The sequence below is a fragment of the Periplaneta americana genome, chromosome 12, assembly GCF_040183065.1.
Source record: "Periplaneta americana isolate PAMFEO1 chromosome 12, P.americana_PAMFEO1_priV1, whole genome shotgun sequence".
NCBI classification, from domain to species: domain Eukaryota; kingdom Metazoa; phylum Arthropoda; class Insecta; order Blattodea; family Blattidae; genus Periplaneta; species Periplaneta americana.
The window spans coordinates 91,136,324-91,161,134 of record NC_091128.1 but is presented as its reverse complement, the minus strand read 5'-3'; the positions used below and the strand labels follow the sequence as shown (position 1 = coordinate 91,161,134).

The window sequence follows — 24,811 nt, the reverse complement described above, 5'->3', positions numbered from 1 at the left end:
ATTTCCCATATTTATTCTGAGTTTAATTTCCTTCGAGTGTCTTTTATATTCGTGGAAGATGTTTGAATTTTTCCACTTGTTCAAAGAATAAATTTCCAATTTTTATATTTTCATTTCGCACTAAGTTCTGGTCACGAGACATAATCATATACTTAGTGTTTTCGGGATTTACTTCTAAACCTATGTCATTACTTCGAGTAAAATTCTCGTGTTTTTCCTAATAGTTTGTGGATTTTCTTGTACCATATTCACGTCATCCGCATAAACAAGTAGATGATGTAACTCCTTGAATTTCAAATCCTCTCTGTTTTTCTGGGCTTTCTTAATGGCATATTCTAGACTCTAGAGCAAAGTAAAAAAAAAAAGGTAAAGGTGATGGTGCATCTCCTTGCTTTAGCCCACAGTAAATTGGAAAAGTATCTGACAGAAACTGGCCTATGCGGACTCTGCTGTACGTTTCACTGAGACACGTTTTGATCAACGTACTAGTTTCTTGGGAATACCAAATTCAATAAGAATATTACGTACATAAAACATCTCTATAAAAAACCTCAAAAGTAAAATCAGTAACAGAACCCGACTGTACTTTCAGTACATAAAATTGCGTATTATTGTCTGACTTCAGACTTTTGTGTTGTGGACGCGTGTGCTGTTCAGAAAGAGATGACGTGTTGCGTCGTGAAGTAATCATACCAACTGCATGTCCGCATCCGTTGATGTCGACCCTAATCGTGGACAGATACGTCCTGTGAGAGAAGGGCAAATTTCTGTAAACGTGACCTTGCACTCCACACGCCGCGCCGCCCCGCAGCGGAACAATGTCACCAGCAGCACAAGAACTAATTGTGATCCAAGGTCAGTATCGAAATTTGTGATAATCTTCAGTGATTCATACTGTGACTCACATTCTATTGACTGCATTAAACCAGCAACGCGGAATCCCAAGTAATCTATAATATAATCGTGGAACGCTTATAACCTGTTTTCTTTGTTTTGGTAGGTCTTATTATTATTATTATTATTATTATTATTATTATTATTATTATTATTATTATTATTATTATTATTATTATTGTTGTATATGTATGTAGACCTATTTATTAACACTACAATTGGGTATACGCCCGATGGTAGTGATATATAAGGAGCGGATTCCTATGTAATTAAATATTTTTCTTGCGTGTGATAAAACACAATTAACAAAGTTAAAAATTCCGAATGTCAAGTTTCAAGTTTAAAACCAGAATTTTATTTCACATAAAAACTCATATTTTCACAAAAAATTTATGTAAATACATATTTTCAGGAAATCTATTATAAACACATAAATCTTAGAGTTTTTTTACTTAAATAATTTTTTACAAGAACTTTTAAATATTTTAAAACTAAATCAATTATATCACTCAGAAATACGTTATCTTTTTAAGAATTCTTGGTTTCTTCGTGTTTCTATGGGCTGTGTGGTGTATCCGTGATCCATTTTTGTAATAGTTTCGCCTCAAGTTCTGAGAACTGCTAGGCAGCATATCAGTGTTATTATTAGAGAATAAATTAACATGGACAAGAAGGAGAGATCTTGCAACACATAATTATGAATGTTTATTGTTGCTGAAGATGATTTCATTCCACGCTTTGTTTGTGAAACAACAGACAAGAGCTGGGGTATGAACATTATTTAATTTAAACAAATCTCTCGCCTCACGTTCATGCCTATGAAGTGAGGAAATACATCTTGTTGTGATGTATCGGACCATAAGCATAAGCTGCGTAGTGTAGACGTGGTGGAGTCGCTAAAGGAAGCTTTTCTCCAACATTGTCAGTCAGTAGCTAGAAACATGTTTTACGTTAAGACGTGTGTGTATATTAGCCTCTTAAGATACCTAAAATCAAATCGAGTTTAAGATCGCGTTTACAGCAATATATAGATGAATTTTAAAACATTTTTACTACCGACGGAAAAGTGTTATTTTGCCAACCATGTGGTAAATCAGTAAGTGCAGGTCAGAGCTCTCAGGTAACCCAACATTTGTCTGGAAACAAGCACATTGCCGCTGCTTGATGTGTGTATTCACGGCAAAACAGTGGATATAAAAAATGTGTAAAGTTGCTCAAGTATTGGAGGGTATGCCTGTAGGTGAAATTGACGGTGTAGGTGTTTGTGACATTCTTCTCTTTAAATATGCACGTCTGACGTCCTGTGGTGTGGAAAGATCGTTTTCACAGTATAAGTCGTTGTTCAGAGATAATGGTCATGCATTTGTGATGGAGAATTTGGAAATGACCTTTGTTGTTCACTGCAATTCTCGGACAACTACTAGCAACTGATACTCAAGTGTGATTGGTGAGCACCTAGTAACATTTTTTTCAAGCTAAGCAAGGTATTTTTGTCATATTTAAAAAATATATTTATTTTTTATTTTTAGCAAATATTTTCGTACTTTTTAGCACATAAAAATAAATATATTTAAAATTTTTAGCACATAAAAATCCGCTCTCTAGTGATATATAATATACAATAACTTAATACCATTACAATAATACAATAATTACAGCAATAAAAAAAATAAAATAAACGTAAATTTATTTCTAACTATAAATAAGTAGATGCAATAAACCTAGGACTAAAAATAAAAACTATTTTATAATAACGGCTACAATAAGCAAAAGTAAATCTAACTTATAAGTACTTCTATTTCACCCAACTATTACCAATTTAAGTAATTACATATCACCTTAATATCAACTTATTTACATATTATCTTAATTAATTACACAACTTAATTACATATCTTAATTAATTACATAACTTAATTCAATAACATCTTAATTAATTACATATCACCTTAATTTATTTACATATCATCTTAAGTAATTACGTATCAACTTAATTACATATCATCTTAATTACATGACACAACTTAAATAATTACACTGCACCTACAATTACATTTTCAGTCTAATCTTCTCAAACTTTCCTTAAATGTATTGATTTTGAGAGGACCACTCTGAAAGATTGCCGCAGGCATTATTATTATTATTATTATTATTATTATTATTAATTTCATTTAGTGTTCTGCCCATGGGCAGGTCTTTCACTGCAAATCCAGCTTTCTCCACTCTTTCCTATTGTCTGCCTTCCTCTTCGTTTCCTCATATGATCCATATCTATCATATAATATCTTCTTCTGCCCCGAACTCTTCTCTCGTTCATCATTCCTTCCAGTGCATCCTTCAGTAGACAGTTTCTTCTCAGCCAGTGACCCAACCAATTTCTTTTCCTCTTCCTGATCAGTTTCAGCATCATTCTTTCTTCACCCACTCTTTCCAACACAGCTTCATTTCTTATTCTGTCTATCCATTTCACACGTTCCAATCTTCTCCATATCCACATTTCAAATGCTTCTATTCGCTTCTCTTCACTTTGTCGTAATGACCAGCTTTCTGTCCCATACAGTGCCACGCTCCATACAAAGCAGTTAACTAGTCTCTTCCTTAGTACTTTTTTCAGAGGTCCGCAGAAGATGCTCCTTTTTCTATTAAAAGCTTCCTTGGCCATTGCTATCTTCCGTTTGACTTCCTGGCAGCAGCTCATGTTACTGCTTACAGTACACCCAAAGCATTTGAAGCTGTCCATTTGCTCTCATTTAGAATTAGCAAGTTCTTCATCATCATCATCATCATCATCATCATCATCATCATCATCATTTTTTATGCGGATGTCGTCAATATGTTAGGAGAAAATCCACAAACGATTAGGGAAAACACGGAAATTTTACTTGAAGTAAGTAAAGCGATAGGTTTGGAAGTAAATCCCGAAAAGAAAAAAATATATGATTATGTCTCGTGACCAGAATATTGTACGAAATGGAAACATAAAAATTGGAGATTCATCCTTCGAAGAGGTGGAAAAATTAAGATATTTTGAGCAACAGTAACAAATATAAATGACACTCGAGAGGAAATTAAACGCAGAATAAATATGGGAAATGCCTGTTATTATTCGGTTGAGAAGCGTTTGTCATCTAGTCTGCTATCAAAAAATCTGAAAGTTAGAATTTATAAAACAGTTATATTACCGGTTGTTCTGTGTGGTTGTGAAACTTGGACTCTCACTTTGAGAGAGGAACAGAGATTAAGGGTGTTTGAGAATAACGTTCTTATGAAAATATTTGGGGCTAAGAGGAATTAAGTTACAGGAGAATGGAGAAAAGTTACACAACGCAGAACTGCACGCATTGTATTCTTCAGTTGACGTAATTACGAACATTAAATCCAGACATTTGAGATGGGCAGGGCATGTAGCACGTATGGGCGAATCCAGAAATGCAAGATAATATTAAATGGATTTGACGGAGGTGGGATATGATGATAGAGAGTGAATTAATCTTGCACAGGATAGGGACCGATGCTGATATGAAAATATAAACGACTCAAAATGTTACCGCATCTCATTCTCGCAGCTCACACAAACAACATTGGCTCACCTACTGGAAATGTCATCAAGGTCACCTGCCAAAATCGCTGCCTCCGACTGTACCCCCACTGTTTCATCTCAGCCTATTTTTAACTATTGCAGATGGTAGATGAAATGAGGTGGAGAATGTGGAATTATAGAGGAAAACGGGAGTACCTCGAGAAAACCCTCGGCAACGTCTGCTTTGTCCACCATAAATTCCATCATGACCTCGCAGGGAATCGAACTCTATCTGCCTGGATGGAAGACCAACGTGCTAGCATTGAGCGACAGACGTGACTTAGATAGGAAACCAACTCATGGTTTTGTATTCCAAGCAGCGTCAAAGCTGTCCCTTTCATAATGGACGCTAAGGTACTGTATCGGTAGTGTGTGAAATCCACAAACGTGTTGTGCTTCGTGTGTTTTGTAGTTGATTGTGCAATTCTCAAGCCACAGAGTGTCACGTGATGCAGCCGGCTTAAATTCCGAGGAATCCCCACCAGACTTGCATAGCGTCATTTGTGATTGCGCTTTGCTGTGAGTGGGACATAGTGTTTACCATTGCAAAGCTAGGTGAGATTTTTGTACAATAGGAAGCGTTATGTTGAAGATTTGAATATCACAGCTGCTTCTACATTATTATCGTTGAAGGTAAGGATAAAGTGTGTACTTTTTGCTTCAGTTTTATAGGTTATTCAGTGAACATAAAGGATCTGTTGGAAGTTACGTTGTAATAGTTTATACGCGCATGAAGAAAAAGTTGTTACATTAACCTCAACTACATATATCAGCATAACTAGATAAGTATGAGACCGTTATATTTTTTATGTTGAGTCTTGGAGTTTAAAACATATATACCTAATTAATTGATATAATACTTAATCATTTCTAATTCATATTTCTCCCTACCTCAGTAAACTATCGTCATGTTATCCATATATTGCGCAACGTTTATAAGGCGAAGACGACTAGCATGAGCGGCTTTAGCAGGTCGACCTTTATTAAGTAACATATTCTGATACATTAATACAAAAATATAACAAATTATACATCTTTGAATTAATTCGAACATAATTCTGACGAAAATTTATCGAAACAGCTGTAGTGATTCAATATAATGTGTACATAAACCGTTTCACCACAAATTTGATACACCGTAAAATACCTTTTACAAAAGAATTTACCAAAGGAGGCACCATTTTTTTCTTTCACAACCACCCCCCTTTTTTTTTCTTTAACAATAATGTCGTACTACGAAGAATACCAAGCATGTGAGTGGTTTTACTTTCCGGCACCGAATACTTTCCACAGAATAACCTAGAACTACCTGTTGTGCGAAGTGACGTACTGTTCTCCAACCAGGAGATTAACCGTGAAAGGAATGTGCTTACTATTGCGTCATCTACTGGAGCGAAGTAGATGAATAATTAGCGTTATAACGTCAGTTTAAAAAACATGCGCTCTCCTGCATATGTTATTTCCTGTATGGAGGGATTAAAAGACCAGGAGATTAACCGTGATCTAATCTGTAACTAGGGTAGTATAAGTATGTGTGTATCAGTGTTATCGTTTGTGCTGTGAGAGTTAGTCAAGGGAGATGCGTGTACCCACGTGTGTGACCTTATGACATCAACATTCATTCACAGCATGCGCCGCTGCGTCTCATTCCCCTGAGACTTTCTCGTGGTTGGAGTACAGTACAGTTTGGATGTATCGCTGCCATATTGTCCACACGTCGGTTACGAGCGAATGGATTGTTAAATTATCTCTCTTGACATTAATCTTCGATCTCGCTACACTCCACACGCTCTTGACGTCTGATTTGTGTTTGTGTTGCGTTATTTTATGACGAAATGAAAATGGGATATGGAATAACTTAACACCATAAGGCCAATTCACACGGCGATAGTTTACAGGAGTCAAGCGCTAGAAGAAAGTGGACTTTCGTTTGATTTTCCCCGTGTGATATGATCGAGACAGTCAAGTTGTGACTTGGTGGTCAGCGGAATTCGAGTTGCAACTTTTGTGTTCACTTTTCCATCACGTGAACAACTTGACTCCACCACTTTCCGCGTGAGAATGCTAACTTGTAGCAACTTGCAAGCAGATATAGGCTATATATATAATATCTAATTAATTTAGGTAATCGAATTTGAGATTAATTTAACTTTCAGACCCCATATTTTAACAATTACTAATTCTGCTTACAAATCACTGGGATTTGTAAATCGAAATTATTCAAGTATCCACCTCTTTTATGTTAGGCCTACACCTGGTTAGAAGCAAGTTGGAATATGGTACAATAATTTGGAATGCTCGTTGCAAAAAACAACGTTCATTCTATCGAGTTGATACAGAATAAATTCCTTAGGAGTTAGGTTCCTGTATTATAACATATTCAAAATACCTTACCCATTCCAGTTCGCAACTAGATTATTGAGATGAATTTTTGTTTTCCTTATGCTCATTGACAGAAAAATGACTTTACAAATGATGATATGTCTCAGAAAATTATGAACAATAATACTGATTCCGCTGAAATACTCAAACTAATTCCATTTTATATTCCTCCAAATATATATAGAATACATTTGATATTCAATATCTTCTATATCGAGAAAATATCAAAAGGTTTCCCTTGTATTGATCCTACAATTTATTATCGATTTATAAAATTTCGGATTTTTTTTGTCAATACTGAATCATAAAAAGCTACATCTGTCATGTTTTCATTTCTGTTATATCTATGTTAAATCGATTGATTGGCTTGGATTGCTTTGGGTTGGATAGATTGGGTTGAATAGATTTGATGGACTGGATAGAAAGATAATTATGTAGGTAAATGGAAGTGTAGACGGTACCGGAAGCATCTTTTTCCTCTCTCTCTCTCTCTCCCTCCCTCCCTCTCTCTCCCTCTCCCCCTCCCTCTCCCTCCCTCCCTCTCCCTCCCTCCATCCCCCCCTCTCTCTCTCTCTCTCTCTCTCTCTCTCTGGTACTGAGAATATTTGTTTCCTTGAATATATAATAAATGTTTTAATAGCATTACAGTAGGCCCTACATTTTTTCTATTCATACTCCATATAGAAACTAAAAACTCTTTACGTTTTGGTACAACTCCTGAAAAATTCCTCTACCTTTCGGGCATGAAATTCCCAATAGTGGAATTTCTTTCCCAACTGTTGGCAACATCCAACGGCCACCTGTCTTCTAGACTGAACGATTCATTTGAAATTTATAGCGTTGTTTAGCGTTCCTGGTGACGTGATGTTGAACTACGTGATATACCTTTTCTTTCTCTTTCTAGAATGCTAATTTTCATTTCTTTCTTTTATTCCTCGTTGCGCCATGTGATCGCATGCAGTGGATATTTTAGGAATCCCCACTCTGACTGCCCTTGACTTTTTGCGGCATGTGAGCACTTGCAGTGTCAGGTTACATTGCAACATGAGTAAGCGAACTGTGTATTCAAAGGTCTGTGCATATAATCAGGCAACCTCTTGGGAGTTCACTAACATGGATGTGATTCATTCTTTAATATTTGTTATATTTAAGGATACGCAAAATTGCCTGTCTTGACAATGTTCAATTGAAGATCTCCCCGGAAAAAGGTGTAACATCTGATTAATGAGATCACTGACTTAGGTGGGGAAAGTACATTTGAAGCATTCATTTGTAACAATAAATTATTACTTTCAATAGCTGAATAAACTTGTATCCTTGATTAGTCAAATTTAATGCTTCTGCTAGTGAATGCACACCTCCCATTCTACTTGATCAATTTCTTCAAACTTTTGGAGACAGTACTTCTGCATATTTCAGTTTGATTGTTGTTCCTGCTTCTAACCTACTATTTGACATCGCTCCACAGAAATTCTATAGGGTTTAGGTGGGAATGGTAAGGTGGAGCGTTTTCGGATAATATTTTGTCATTTTGGTAGGTTTCCGGTGCAGGCATAATTTTGCTTTAATTAATCATAACTTTTGCTTTTGTTGGATTTTCAGGGAAGGGGATATTGTTTTCCACTAACCAGAATATCATATCGAATTTTAAAGACTTGGAGGGTGGTGGTTTTGTCTTTTTCAGTGTTGTGATAGGAAGCAATAATAATAATAATAATAATAATAATAATAATAATAATAATAATAATAATGCCACCGGCGTAGCTCAGTCGGTTAAGACGCTTGTGTGCCGATCCGGAGTTGCTCTCGGGTGCTGGTACAATTACCGCTTGGGCTGATGACCTGCTGGGGTGTTTTTTTAAGTTTTTCCCAACCGTAAGGCGAATATCAGGTAATCTATGGCGAATCCTTGGTCTCATCTCGATATCACCAGTTCTATCGACGCTAAATAATCCCGTAGTTGATACAGCGTCGTTAAATAGGCAAGTAAAATAATAATAATATTCATTTTATTATACCCGGAAGAGTTATGGCCTTGAGGCCTTCTCTTCCACTTAATCAAGTTACAATTAATACAGATATTTAATAATAATAATAATAATAATAATAATAATAATAATATTCTTATGTTTAAGATATGAAAATGCAAATATATAGTTAGTTACCGTACAATGAATAATGTCTGAAATTTATTCAGAGGGTTATTACATTAATATGTATGTTTAACATATAGAATGGCGTGTGGTGGTTACCATTTAATAATGTTTGAAGTATATACACAGGACTATTACATTCATATTTACATGGTATGCCTACTGTGAAAAGTCAAGAATTCGTCTACTGAATAGAAAGCGTGAGAAATTAAGTATTTTTTTTAGTTTGGCCTTAAATAATAGTGTTTTGGTTATGATTTTAATTTCCTCAGGAAGAATATTGAATACTTTTATTCCCATGTAACGTACTCCCTTTTGGTAGCATGAAAACTTTGATGATAGTGTATGAGAAACATTCTTTTTACTGGTATTTATACTATGTATGGCTATGTATGTTCACCACTAGTGGAAAATTCGGTTCCTACTTTAGATTTAGGATCAAAAGTGCAGAAGAATCTAAGTGCATATGCAAAGACAATGAGACTGTTGAACATTTAATTTTTCACTGTCACGTTTTCGAAAGAAAAAGACGTTTTTTAAGATATATCTCGGACTGCAGTTTAAATTACTGCACACCCCTTTACCATTTACTTAGAGAAAATGTTGTTATAAATAGTTCACAGAGTTCATACACCACATCTGCGCAAGACTGTAGCTATGAAGTGGATGTAAATTATTGATAATATAAAATTCTAATACACTATCTAAAACAAGTTGTCTCTCTTTGGGACATAATAATAGTAATAGCAATAATAACTATGTTTGTATTATGAATTTTACTATGGTTCAGTGTTTCATGACAGGTATACAGTTTGTAACCGTAAGTAATTTTGTTATCTCTTTACTATCGCAAACCATGCATCGAAAACTGTAACTAAGTTATTTCTTCTGTTATCTTTTTTTGCTGCTGTTTATTGCTTCAATGTTTTTTAATAAATTAAGGTACCGGTATTTATACATAATCGAAAGCAACTGAATATCATTTCCGTATTCTTTCCTATTGTTTATTGTTACTACCTATAGGTGTTTAATTTGTAACTAAGTCAATTTTGTGCATTATCGCTTTATTATTGTTTAAAATTATGTATAAATTCGCAAATTTATGTCATATTCTTGCAATATATCTACATCTTCGTTTACAATTTCTAATTTATGTATTTAATTTTTTCTTTTAACTGAATGTGATTTTTGTATAATGTATTTTATTGTTTAAAGTCTATTAATTCATGTATTTATAAATATAAATACAATATTGTAACTATGACTCATGCCTACTACTAGCTACTTCTTTAAAATTGTATATTATGTGTACAGTAGTGGCAAAAAAAACCGGACCGACCCTTGTAGCTGATTTCAGAGCCTTGTTCACTCCAGAGCACGATAGACTGGTAACTAAGACTTTAGTGGTTCGAATCCTGCCTGGGAAGGGAACTTTTTTTGTTCCTTATTCAAATTTATTCTCAATACTTTTCGATTACAGCAATATTTTACTACTTAATTAACTTATTCTCAGAACATAAATTTTACCAGAAATCGAAAAGTATTGAGAATAAATTTGAATAAGGAACAAAAAAAAGTTTCCTTCCCAGGCAGGATTCGAACCACGAAAGTCTTAGTTACCAGTCTATCGTGCTCTGGAGTGAACAAGGCTCTGAAATCAGCTACAAGGGTCGGTTCGGTTTTCTTTTTTTTTGCCACTAATGTACATAATGTATTTCACATGTAACAAACTACAACCCTAATAGCCCTATACCAAAGGGTAAAATAGGGTTTCAATATTTGGATAATAATAATAATAATAATAATAATAATAATAATAATAATAATAATAATAATAATAATAATGCGCAATCGTTGAGGTTGGAACAGTTTTCAAACCATCACAAACTCCCTGCAGAAACAAACCTTATGTGAACTCCAAGCTTGTTACCTACTTGTCTTACTCCGATTTTTGCCCTTCCATTTGAAGGTACATTAGATGATTTATTTTGAAAGGGGAAAGCCGAAAATGGACATGGAAACCGTGAATGAGTGAAAGAATAGAATGAAGAAAATAGGAGGGGGAAACATTTGAAAGGTATGCGAAGACAAGAGAGTTTGGGGCTCAGAAAAACTGAATATGGATCTCCAAGCCTGTTGCACACTTATCCGAGTTTCGTCCATCCACTGAAGAAACTTTAGAGAAAGCCGAAAAATGGACCTAACCTAATAGCTACCACATTGAAGGGTGGAGACCGTGGAAAACTTGGAATCACATTAAGTAGAGAATGTAGCAGACGCACCGCGTGGAAATCCACAAGGCGTTCATCACACATTTCTATTTCCATGGTCAGAGTAAACCTTTCTTGTTAAAATGTTGCAGTTTTTCTCTCTTGTACCTCGAACATGGATGTATTCTTGCTAATTTTTTCTACATGCTTGCAGATCAAAATGACTGCATATTCTCTTGCACAGTCAGTCGTATCAACCTACAAGCCAACAGAATGGAGTCCCATGACAACACAGAAGGAAGTACTGCTCGAAGAACTGGGTAGCACCTCTGCAGAATTTAGAAATGTCGAGCTAAAAATTCGACGGAGTCTGCCTGTTTCTATATCCCGGGTGGTAAGGGTTCAGAACCCTTATCTATATGGTAAGTATTACACGCTTCTCGAAAGATGACCCCTGATGTAAAATATTTTCTGATTCGTCGAAGCATTGTCCAGAAGAAAAAAAATCGACAGGTGCATAACTATTGTACTCCATATCTTTACGTAGAACTAGGTGTATTGTATTCCTCTTCTTTTCCATGTCTTCTCCCTGCATTTATTTTCTTTTCCCTGCAGTCGTTGACTTCCCCTATTCTCCATGACTTCCCCCTGTTCTCCATGTCTTCCCCCTGTCCTCCATGACTTCTCTCTCTGTTCTCTTTGACTTCATCCTGTACTCCTTGACTTCCTCTGTTCTCCTTATCTTACACCTGTTCTCCTTGTCTTCCTTCTGTTCTTCTTGTGGTCCCCTGTTCTTCATCCCCTTGCCTTCTCTCGTTCTTCTTGTCTTCCTCTTGTTCTCATCTCCTCCCGTCCATTTCAGCTTCCAAAAGGTGCCAGGCACAGTTTACCGCTTTCGTTTTTAAATGCTTGGGTAGCTGTATACAACCCCATTTACTATCTCACTCCCTTACCTCGCAACTCTTGTCTGTTGTCCCGCTTTGTCGGAATAAGTTTCTTAAGGTGCATACACACTTAGCGAACGAACAACGAACGACAAACGATTGCATTCGCTGATTGAAATTGGTACGTGTGTACGTCGCAGCAAAGGCAAACCGATCGTTTGATTTGCCTTCGGAAGTGATCCGTCGCTTGTCGGTACATCAAAGGAAGTTGGTATTCGTTGTGGACGGGATTTTCCACTAGCTTGTAGTTCGTAGCAGAATTCAGCGCTTAGTTCAATTTCACTAACAGGATGTCGAAACTGGAGTGGACGGAAGACGCTGTTATAAATCTTATTAATGCATATAGGGAGCAGGGAACTTCATGGAATCCCAAGCATCCTACTTACCACAATAAAGTAAGAAAACATGATGTTTGGGAAGCTATTGGAAAGATGTTCAGCTGCAAGATAGGCGAATCAAACACGTGCAAAATTTTAAAATTATTTTTGTTTATTTATTTTCAGTGTATACATGTTTGTTGTTTATTGTAGGGAGCAGAAGTCAAAATGAAAATTGAAAATTGAATCCCTACTGACATCATTCCGGAGGGAAAGACAGAAGTCCACAAAAAGATCTGGAATGGGGAGTGATGAAGTGTACGAGTCAACTTGGTTCTCGTATAAACATATGTTGTTCCTTTCGGACAAATTCACGCCCAGAAAAAAACAAAGTTCCAACCTTGTGCACACAAAATAAATTATTAGCACTGAAAAGTGTCTTTTCGTAAGCATGATGCGCATTCGACAAGCACAGACAAATCTCTCTTTTTAATATTTTAAGATAATTATTGTCAGTGAGGTATCCGTGTACTGAAACTTTCCCCTGTCTTGCAGTCGTACCTTAATCTTCCAGTTCCTCAATTATAGCTGTATATATATACTTCTGGAACAATCCTGGTAATTAGCTGTTTCGACACTTCGAATAAATACATTAAACTTGTATACGAATTTCTTGTAGCGAGATATCGAAGTGTTAATGCTAGTCTTTCCTGAATAGGTATTGCTTCTCGCCAGCCTGTGTCTTTCTTGGAAATTTTTGGCCCTATTTTGCACAGTAATACATATTTCGAAGTCTGTTTCTGAAATGTGACAGAAGTTGTGTTTCTGAAATGCGACAGAAGTTGTGCAACTGTCCCGATTCCATTCGACGTAAATCATGAAGCAAATCAGCGCCTCTATGCTGATTGCGACTTTCGTAGAGTGGCGTCTGCCACCATCGCCTTTTGTTTTTTAACTTTCTTTTTGTTAAACTGCCTATAATAACAACGGTTGCACTTGCTATAATTATATTTTCGTCTGCCTTTATTGCGGATAATCTGCGAATGTGAATGTTTTCTGACAATTTGCTGATAATTTGTACGTTGCTCCAAACAGCAAACGAACAACGAAGTTTTGCTTCATTATTCGTTCGTTGTTCGTTCGCTAAGTGTGTACGCACCTTTAGAGGACTTACTTTTACTTTTGAGGGCCTCTCCACTTTTCAGTGGTTACCCTTTATTCCCATTTTCCATCTGCGTCTGTCATTCCAATCCTGCTCATTTAGTCCCTTATTCATCATCCTCAATATTCCAGCCCTCCATGAATTTCTAGGCCTTCCTCGTTTCTTTCTACCAGCTGGAGACCACTGAAGTAGCACGTTTGGCCACCTCCCCTCATCCATCCTCCTTACATGACCATACCACTGAAGTTGTCTACTCTCTATTCTTGCAATCACCGATTCTTCCATGTTCATTATCCTTCTAACATCCTCGTTTCTTCTCTTTTCCAGCCTGGATATTCTAGCACCTCTCCTTATGCCGTCCATTTCAACTGCCTGTATCTTACTTTTTTGGCCTTCCGATAGACTCCAACCTTCAGCCCCATATGTCAATATACTTTCCACTATAGTCTCAAGAATTCTCTTTTTTGTTTGCATTGTTATTGTCCTGCTCCATAGCACTCCATTCAACATCTTTATTGCTCCTCTACCCTGCATTATCCTATAATCTATATCCGCTTTACAGTTTCCAGTCTCGTGCAAAACCGACCCCAAATATTTAAACTCCTTCACTATTTTAATTATTCCTTGGGGCAACTTTATATTGCGTCCATCTCCACCTATCACCAGGTATTCGGTTTTACTCATATTAACTTTCAGTCCCCCTGCTTCAAATGCTTCAAGGAGTTTCCTTACCATAAATTTTGCATCTTCTCGACATTGCGCAATTATCACCTGATCGTCTGCAAATAGCAACGAGTGCACTGTCTCATTTCCAACTGGAATTCCCATTCCTCGACATGAATTATTCCACTGCTTCAGTATCTGCTGATATATATTTTAAACAAGGTAGGGGATATGCTACAGCCTTGTCTCAAGCCTTTGGTTGTATAGAAGGCAGCTGATAACCTTTTTCCTATCTTAACAGCAGCTTGACAGTCTTTATATAGCCTCTGAATTAACGCTATGCTTTTTCTAAGTCAATGAATACTAAATGTGTTTCCTTTCCTTTAGCATACATTTTTTCACTTATCTGTCTCAAATTAAATATATTATCCATACAACTTCTTCCTGTAGTAAAGCCTGCCTGATCTTCCGATATCTTCCCTTCTATTTCTTCCTCTAATCTATTCTTGATGATACTATTAAAAATCCTGCTAATGGAAGGCATGACACTTATTCCCCTGTAGTTGTTGGGGTCCTTATCCCCTTTTTTATGGATAGCGGAAATATATGATATTTTCCAGGCTTCTGGAATTTCATCTCCTTCAAGAATTTGGTTGAACATCTTAGTAATAAGCCTTACTAACAGAGGAGGTCCATATTTCCATAACTCTGCTGTAACACCACCAGGTCCATTAGCCTTACCACTCTTGCTTTTCTTCAATGCCTCTCTAACTTCTTCCTCTGAGATCGGCTCCACTCCATTCCTAATAGTTATATCTTGATCACTTTCCTTTTCATTCCTTCTCTCAACTAGCAGATCTTGAAAATAGTTTTCCCACTGATTCATAGTTATGAGCTGTAGTACTGGTGAAGGGTTGTTGGACTTTCTCATTTTACGTAGCAGTCTCCAAGCTTGTGCCGATCTATTATATCCCAATTCATGATCTATTTCACCACATATTCTTTTCCAGGATTCATTCTTACTTGACTTAACCAGTCTCTTAACATTTCTTTTGCGTTCCCTATATTGCTCCAAATCCTCATTAGATTTTGTGCTAAGCCATTTATTATACAGAGTTTTCTTATGGTCTATTGTTTCCAGTATTTCCTTGGTTATCCATTCTGTTCTCCCTCCACTTTGTCTCTCCCTTCCTAAAGATTCCTCTGCCACCTCCATTATAGACTTTTTAAGAAATTCATACAGTTCCTTAGCTTCCCAATCTTCATTTATTACCTTCAATTTCAAGGATAATCTACTCTGATATAAAAACCTTATACTTTCGTCCTGCAATAGATTAACCATATATGTCGGTTCTTCTATTACATTCCTTCCATTACCATTTTCCTTCTTTACTTGTTTAAATTTCGCCTTTAATGGGAATGCAACTTTTGCAATAACCGCATGATGGTCTGATCCACATTCTAATCCTCTCTTCACTTTCACATCCTGTATTTTAATTGTTCGCGTTTTTTTTTTTTGCAATAATATAGTCTATTATTGACTTCTGGTTTTTTGATGGATTTAACCAAGTAAACTTATGAATGTCTTTATGTTTAAATTTTCCATTCATTATAACGCATTCCTGTTCTTTACAGAAATCAACCAATCTCTGTCCATTATCATTTTCTTTATCCTCTCTCCAAGGTCCCACAGTCTCATCACTGATTCTTCTTCCAACATGTCCATTAAAATCCCCCACAATTAACAATTCATGCCCATGCCCATCTTAAATCATCATAGAAATTTATTTTATCAATTACTGGAGCATCATTATTTGGGGCATATGTTCCTATAATATCTAATTTTATGCCATGTATGTCCATTGTTATTTGTATTATCCTATCATTAATTTCTCTCCAGTTTATTATATTCTTCTTCCATTTCTTTTTCAAGAGGACTGCAACCCCTGATTTTGCTCTTGTTGTTTTCGCTACCCCACTCCAGAAAAAGATATAATCATCAATTAATTCTTGCCAGTTCCTTTTTTCTTTGTTTCAGTAAGTATCATAATATCAATTTCCAGAGGTTTTATTTCCCTTACTATTTCGTTGATCTTTCCATTAATACCCTGAACATTCCATGTACCGAAATTCAATGTCCGTTTACGTTTAGAGGAAAGGATGCAAAAAAAAAAAAAAAAAAAAAAAAAAAAAAAAAAAAAAAAAAAAAAGAGGTAATAAAATCCTTGCCGGTTTCTTAAAATACTTTGTTTAAGAATGCTTTTCTTTCAGTATATTTCTAACTGTAGTGCGAAACTATAAACCTGTGAAGTGTTATCGTGTTATGTAAGTTGTGAAGAAATTAATTCAGTTATCACTTTATTAAAATCTCCGCTTTCAATATTAACATTTTGGAAACTAAATTCCTGTTAAATAATTGACTTACACGGCGTTTAAATTCTCGCCAAAAACAGCAAAGTGCTAAAGTTAACAGATCTAGCAAATTCAACTTGGATGTTTATTATAAAAAACAACTGGTTGTGTGGATGAGATATGGAGAAGTGTTCTGTTTCCCGTGTGTTCTGTCCCGAGGTGAACGCAACTAGTCAAAAGCGGTCTTACAGATTTACTACACTTAGGGCTAAGGGATAAACTAAAACACAAAAAATCAAAGGTTTGTATGAATAACTTCTTCAGTTTGTCTGTGCTAGTTAAAGAGAATATTGAAATTCAGTTAAACTTACATTACAGACTCGTGATTGCAAAACACAACGAGCAAGTTGAAGAAAACAGATATGTCTTAAATTTAATAATAAATTGTATAAAATTTTAACTAGCAGCAGATTTAGTATTAACAAGGTACGATAAATCCGACGACTTAAAATACAGGGGCGTGTTTCGTGAATTAGTTCTCTTCAGTTCTGAGTTAGATAAAGACTTAAAAAGTTAAAAGAGCACTTAACCAAGTCAACAGCATTTAAGGGTATTTCTAAAATCATTGAAAACGAGTTGCTTGACTGGATGTTGAAAGTGTACCATGTAGAAATAAAAAATAACTAATGATTATAGACTATGTTTCTATCATTGTTTACCATACGACTGCTGTTTTAACTCCTCCTACTATTACGTTACGAGCCACCGGCGTAGCTCTGTCGGATAAGGCGTTTGCCTGCCGATCCGGAGTTGCTCTCGAGTGCAGGTTCGATTCCCGCTTGAGCTGATTATCTGGTTGGTTTTTTCCCGAGGCTTTCCCCAATCGTAAGACAAATGTCAGGTAATCTATGGCGAATCCTCGGCCTCATCTCACCAAATATCATTATCACCAATTCCATCGACGCTAAATAATCTTGTAGTTGATAGAGCGTCGTTAAATAACCAAGTAAATAAATTACGTTACATTATTGATGGAATGCCTGTGTATTAACCGACGAGTGTGCATTTTTCCTCTAATTTGTCTGCACTTTGTGTACAGTTGTATACATTTTGGCGAGTTTAACAATAATAATAATAATAATAATAATAATAATAATAATAATAATGTCATTATTGTTACTGTTTATTATTATCCTTATCTCTGGCACTAGGCATTAAATGTTTACGAGCCGCCACTGCCTTTATTAAATGATCATAATCCGATAATATAATGTACCACGGTCAAGCTATAACGGGAGGAGAAGGTAAATAATGTCCCCCATAATCTTGTTATATCGGGATTCTGTAGCTTTGCTTTGCCCCCCACCCCAAGGAAACTATTCTCTCTCCGCCTATGGCTGGTAGCTCGCATCAGCTGATCGCGTGGTCGCCCAAATTGGCAAAATAGCGCTTTAGTTCCAAGCACGGCCGCTTAACTGTCAAGTCCCATCTTAAAAAAAAAAGGTACCGGTATTGTCCCGTCGCTCTTATTTCCGGCAGCCAATCACGTTGCAGGTCGGCTACATTTAAACGTGTGCGTCTTGTCATTCGCTGGTGATGATGTAATTCACTTCCTAAGGCTCGATAAATACTTAATATAATCGCCCGCCATTTTGGCTCTTTTGTCCGCTTTCGTAGAAAACACACGAGGACGTTATTTGCCGCTCAATTACAGTGCGTTTGATTTTTTATCATAGGAGCTACGACATGATAATGTTTAACGGTGCGGCAAATAGATTCCTCGTATGGTAGCTCGGCAACAAAAGAACAAAAATTGCGAACGATACTACCTACTTAGACTTTATAGAGCTTTCACTTCCTAAGACGTAAGCAAAGAGGAGGAGTCACGCCGGAAATAACAGCGACACGACTAGTATTGAGTATTTTTAAGATGACTACCGTTATCATGTTCTAACAGTTGTCTCACTTTCAGGATGTTACCTTCTGAAGAAAGAGGAATATGTAAACCGATATGGAACTGTAACAGAAAAAGAACTTTTCCATGCCACAGGGACCCATAATGTATCATCCATTGTACAGCAGAACCTTAATTGGCGACTCAGTACCCGCACAAAGTTTGGAATGGGTGTCAGCTTCTCACCAGACGCCAGTTATGCCAATCAGCACTGCAACAGAAGCAACCCCTTATCACGCGCCATGTTCGTTGCTAAGGTTCTTGTGCATTCAACATGTCTGGGAAGTTCGTACATGATGCTACCTTCTGTAGGATCTGATACAAGTACTGGAAACAACGGTTCTGTCTATGTCAAGTACAGCGATAATGAATTCTATCCCACTTACGTGGCCTATTATACCAGCCCACCAATTGTATTCAGAAGGCGTAGGTTTTTCTATTGATTCAGTTTTTTTTTTTTTTTTTTTTTTTTTGTATAACATTGAAGTTATATCTAGTCTGGAATTCAAGTTACCTCCTTTATGCACTATTTCTAAAGTTGTTCAATATTACAGGAAATACAAGATTAACTTGTTTACATATTGCTCACAGACAATTGTAGGCTTCCATGAAGTGCAACTTTTAGCCATTACTTCACGACTAGTGTTGCCACCTCTCAGGGTTTGACCCTGATACCTCATCTCCCTGCTCCGGAATGAACTCTATTCTTTCCGGATAAATTTGAATGGTTTAATGGCATTAGATACTTGGAACAAAATAGGCCTACATACGTCCAATTTCATTCAACAAAATTATTAAAGCCAAGAACTCCTGCCGAAAAAAATGTAAATGAAGACAATCTCTATAATACAATTGCTCTTTTGTATGAAGAATGAAGTTTTTAGTACATTTAATGACAATTGCTTTAATGAAATTCCTTTAGATCAAATATGGGTGAAAATAATTTAAAACTTCATTTTTCCCAAACTTCTTAAATTGGCGTCAAAAATGTCTGTACCCATGAATCTGCGGGTTTTGATACCTCATCTCCGTGCTCCGGGTTTAACTTATAATTTCTTCGGGTAATTTGAATTGTTTAATGGTTCAATACGTTCAATATTATTCAACGAAACTATTAAAGCTAAGAACTCTCGTCGAGCAAATGTAGATGAAGGCAGTCTTTATCATGGAATTGCTCTTTTGAATGAAGGATGAAGTAGCAATGCTTATGCTGAGCGCGTATTTTCTCTTATGCCCAATCTGTGGACTGACGAGCGGAATAAATTAAGTGTAAACTTAGTTAAGATATGACTCGACAATTGTAATATAAAAAAATGATCAGTTTGTTATTTTTTTTAAATTTGATATCATGTTGTACTCGTCATGGGTACTCTAATTTTTTAGGTTTTTGTACTCTAATTTTTTAAGTTTAAGGCGGTGTTTGTTTCATGTAAATCTGATAAATATTTTTCGAAAAATAAGCATTTTAGTGCAGGTATGCTATTCATCCCGTATTTCATGGAATGTCGATTTTAAGATACATTGCTAAATTTAAACGGTGATATCTCAAAAAGTATGTAGCTTATTGACGTAATTTTTTCTATTAAATCTTATTTATCAGAGTAGAGCTTGAACTTCTCAGAACACAATGTTAACTTCCTATAAAATTAATAAGCGAGTATTAATAATAAAATTCATAACTTTGTAAACAATAAATATAAGTACAGCAATTTTCTACTCTTGAAACCCTAGTCACATAATTAAAAAAAATAATAATCTCAAGGTTGCTACAGATATGATTGTTGAAAAGAATAGCTATACTAGCAATGACTTTCTATTGTGTCAGAATACGTTGTTAACAGAATTGACTTATTTTACTGTAGTTAGCTTAGTTTTCATTAATGTTTCCTATGGCAAAATTAAAAAAAAAAAAAAAAAAATACACAGGTGAAACTTCTAAGCGTGATTCTCAATTATTCTCGAGTCATATCGTGTCCGTAAAGCAAATTATGCATTACGTTGAATTTTAAGATGACTTGTCAGCAGTTTGCAAAATATATAGTCAAGGACGCTCAAAAGCACCCATTAAAATGTTGTCAAAGCAATCATAAATTTAACTGTAAGTTTGAAAGGAACGCGAAGTAAAGACAATTATTTATTATCAGTATACAATACAGGTCTATATCATTCTTAAAGTTTATTTCCATTTTTACAACATAACCATTGCACAATAAAATTTGTATACGATACAATTCAGCAATAGTAAATATAAATATACTGAGATTTAACAATAATAAAAGTTATTATTTTTTCCAGGATTAAACTTAACTGAAAGGTGGTCACCCTATTCAAATTTTTGGAAATGAAATATCATTCGGGAAATCAGTGCAGGTTCATTTCTTTGAGATTAACATACATACTAGGGATGCCAGATTTGTTTTAAGAAAGAAAGAAGATTTTCACAAAAAATGAGGAAGTTGTATGGAACTTCATAAGGATTTAGTAGCATAATTATAATTTGATTAATTTTTTAAGTTGTAATATCATTAATCATTAGCATCCTTAACTCTGTTTTAGACATTTAACATTATAAAATATATTTACAGAACTTGCATTTTAGACCTACGTATATTTTCCATTATAACTGTAATAAACCACTTAGTATCAAGGGCGCCCGCAATTGCTACCACTGAGATTTTTATTTTTCAGGAGTTTTTTTTTATTAATAGGTCGATACATGTTTTCTCAAACCTTCAGTAAACAATTCAACAAAAGCGAGTGCTTCAAATATGAATGCGTGCACAGGGTAATGTATATTTCAGAACTGGCTATTTTTTATCTTCAATTTTCTCTCTCCTCGTCTATCCGTTTCCTCTAATTTTCTAACCATCTTGCTATCATTGAGACTGGATCCTGCGGGCGCCCTTGCCTACATTGTTAGTATACCTAGGAAAACATGAAGCATTGTTGACATCACTTATTTAACAAATGATTTGGCAACCTGAAGTAGTGTATTATTTATATTATCCAAAATAAATTTCATGAAGTTTAGAAATACTTTCAGTTCAGCCTTTACAAAGTCAACAGAACAATTATTTCTTAAATCTGACAAATATCTGAGTTGTTTCACTAATAGAAATTAAACTCTATCGTCAAAATTAATTGTTTCCAATTGAATATTGTACCTGTTACCAGCGTTGTCTATTCCTATTAGTCGGGTACTGTACTTTTAATTAAGTTCAACGTAGACTTGTATAAGTTTTGCTACTTCCTAATTAAGTACAAATATAAAATGGGACCATTAAAATCAATTAATATCTTAAAGGGTAATTTGATAATATTCTAATATTAGCATTAAGGAAAACACTATTCCTCGAAGTTAATTTAACTTGTGATTAAGAAGCTATGTATATTAATATGTATCTTGGTATTAAATTAATAGTATTTTTCATCTGCTTGGTAAATTTTAAGAGAGCTCCTTATACTTGTCAGCTTATAATTCGAACTTAGTTATGTTTCAGAGATGTTATATTTTTACAAGCAATTTGTTTTCTTTCATTCTCTCACTAAATTATTTCATGTCTTTCAAATTACATATTTCAATTCTTACACCATAAATTATGGTATATATTTCGAGTATTTAAATTATTTGGCTCAGTCTGCTCTATAAATTGAATTATTACACAATATATGCGATATTTGTCATAATTAAGATTGTTGTTATTCTATTTAATATATTTTATTTCATACTGTCTTGATTTTCATAAATATTTCAAGATTTGTCGGTATCCTGTTACCTAGACAAAAATCTGCTTGGTTTGCACATGTTTATATTTGCCTTGCCTAAAAGTTGTAAATTAGGGAATACAGTGCTTGAGTATGGTTTCAACAGGAAAGTCTGAATTGATTTTATGAACAATTCCGTTATTAAGAAACATATGAATAATACATATTAGTCGCAAAGAAAATATATAAATATATTCTAAAATTTGACTACAAAACGGTTAAGGGAAAATCATAAAAGAAAACTATAGAAGTGCGTGTTTGCGTAAATCTTTTACACAGAAGTATGACTTACAAACCTGAGTAATATTATGTCCAGAATAAATGATATTTTAAAACAAGAAACTAAAAGAATGAATAAGTACAGACTGCATAGTAACTTTAAAATTTACAAAAGAAATTGCAAGACAATAAAAAGAAATTAAGTTACTAAGTATAATTTGCAAAATAGAAATTAATAATCCAGTCTTACTTTTTCTTTAATTTCAACACTTTTTAAAGTGGGAAAACATTATTTTCTATATTCTTTGACCTTGAATACAATACACTAGTGAAACTTAACTAATATAGCAGTATATCGCTGCCATATTTAATTCACTTTGTGTGTATAATTGAATTATGATAGTTCGTTTTAGATTTATACTGTTCCTGTAATATAATCTTTTTTTTATCGTACAAGAAGGACATTTTTCACAGAAAAATAAATTTCTCCGCGAGGCAATCCTTGATTGTATGTATTATATAAATTTTTCGAGATTTTATATTATGTATCTTTTTAAATCTGTAATATTTGCCATTGAAATCAGGTAGACAAAACTATACAACAACTTGATATCCATATTATTTCATTTTAATAATATTTCTTCAACGAATCGTGCGTATTTTAGTGGTAGATTTAGACTTTTAGACCAAATAAAGAGAGTACAACCAAAACGAATGTAACCTCACAAAAATTTTTCTAACAACTACTGCTTTGTTACATTATTGAAACTAATATAATTTATTTCAACATTATGTATTTCCTGAACTGAAACATCTGATTACAAAACAGACAAATTACAAAACAGTTTACTTCCATTGTGCATTCTGAGTTGAGTTAATACTTTAATATACTGGTCTCGGATTTTTATTATTTTAAATTGACTTATTCTGTAATTTGTTCGTATTATAATTCTGTTCACATGATATGACAGTTTTGTAGTACTCTGAGCAGGGCCGCCGATAAAAATTGTGCCCACCCCCCCACAGAAATTTGCCAGAGCACTCCCCCTTCGTCAATATTTTAATGAACGTTAAATTTCTATAATTTAAATACAGTACTAAGGAAATTGTATTACAATGTCTGGCAACCTTGTTTGTTACTAAAATTGAAATATTATTCGGGCAAGAGAAATGAATAACTCAGTTTATAGACATGTTTAATAATCAATTCTACAGTCAGTAAAAAAGAAGGTATAATTTTAAAAAGAAATGCAGACATAATATATTTAAAACGATTACGATGTATTCAAGAAAAATTAATTTGCAGATATAAGTAAGCCACTGTAGTGTAGCCTAATTAATAATTCTACAGTTGTGTCCTAACTGAAACATCACATTTTATAGAAACTCTTTAACAAATTGGCTCCTTCAGTCATATTCCTTTAATAGTAGGCCTACTTCTTACAACTTTTCAGTAATACTCGTATATATTCTTCTTTCATGCAAAAGAAAAAAAGAAAATGCGAATGTTTAGTGTCTTCCTCTCCCTAAAAAAAATATGTAGAAATCGGTCCGGGCACCTTCACTTGAGTGACTTCCCCTGTGGACAGCCCTGCTCTGAGGTTATGAAACAGCAACTATAGCGTCCATTACTAGTATTATTGATGCTTTTTACGTCCTACATCATACATTGAAAAAGAAGTTGCAAGTAATATGGAGACCTAAACCCATAATGGAAGTAAGAATGTTTGTAGGTATTATTATTCTTTGATAATTGGTTCCACAGCAATGCTAATTTAAGTGAAAAAGTGGTATTACTTAATTGTAAATTGTGTATTACGTAATGCATTAACATTTAACACATTTACAAGTATATTCATTATCAAAATAAGTATTATCTTTTGAATATTGTAAGCTTAATATATTAATAAACTATGATTTTGATAATATTTGTTCTATCATTTGATATACTATGTCCACAGATTATTGGATTTTGTAATATTATATTTAAACTCGTAATATTGAATATAAATACATGATATTAAAAACCCAAAAACATACCAGGTAAAAGCATATAAAGTTCTAGCAAGACATGTACTCATGTATGGTAGTGAGGCCTGAACTGTCCGAAACTCAGATGCTCAACGCCTAACAACTGCGGAAATAAGATTTCTAAGGAGGATTGCCGGCTACAGCTTTCTTGACCACAAAAGGAATGAACTAATTACAAAAGAATT

At 34.7% G+C, this 24,811-nt stretch overlaps 1 protein-coding gene across 2 annotated transcripts; it reads left to right on the top strand.

Moving 5' to 3' along the window:
* Window positions 1-756: 756 nt before the first annotated feature.
* On the top strand, window positions 757-24,523 carry LOC138710681 (protein mono-ADP-ribosyltransferase PARP12-like). Of its 2 annotated transcripts, none has more exons than XM_069841738.1 (3): window positions 757-855; window positions 11,434-11,641; window positions 18,630-24,523. In XM_069841738.1, exons 2-3 carry the CDS (start codon window positions 11,440-11,442, stop codon window positions 19,052-19,054), a joined length of 627 nt encoding a protein of 208 aa, XP_069697839.1. In that variant the 5' UTR covers window positions 757-855; window positions 11,434-11,439; the 3' UTR covers window positions 19,055-24,523. The 2 variants fall into 2 exon arrangements, with proteins under 2 accessions (XP_069697839.1, XP_069697838.1); XM_069841737.1 differs by lacking the exon at window positions 757-855 and adding an exon at window positions 4,957-5,107.
* Window positions 24,524-24,811: the final 288 nt, after the last annotated feature.

Bases quoted from the DNA above. Each gene is read 5' to 3' on its own strand.
- LOC138710681 (XM_069841738.1), top strand. From the start codon at position 11,440: ATGACTGCATATTCTCTTGCACAGTCAGTCGTATCAACCTACAAGCCA. The intron at 11,642-18,629 runs GTAAGTATTACA...TCTCACTTTCAG, and splicing joins TCAGAACCCTTATCTATATG to GATGTTACCTTCTGAAGAAA.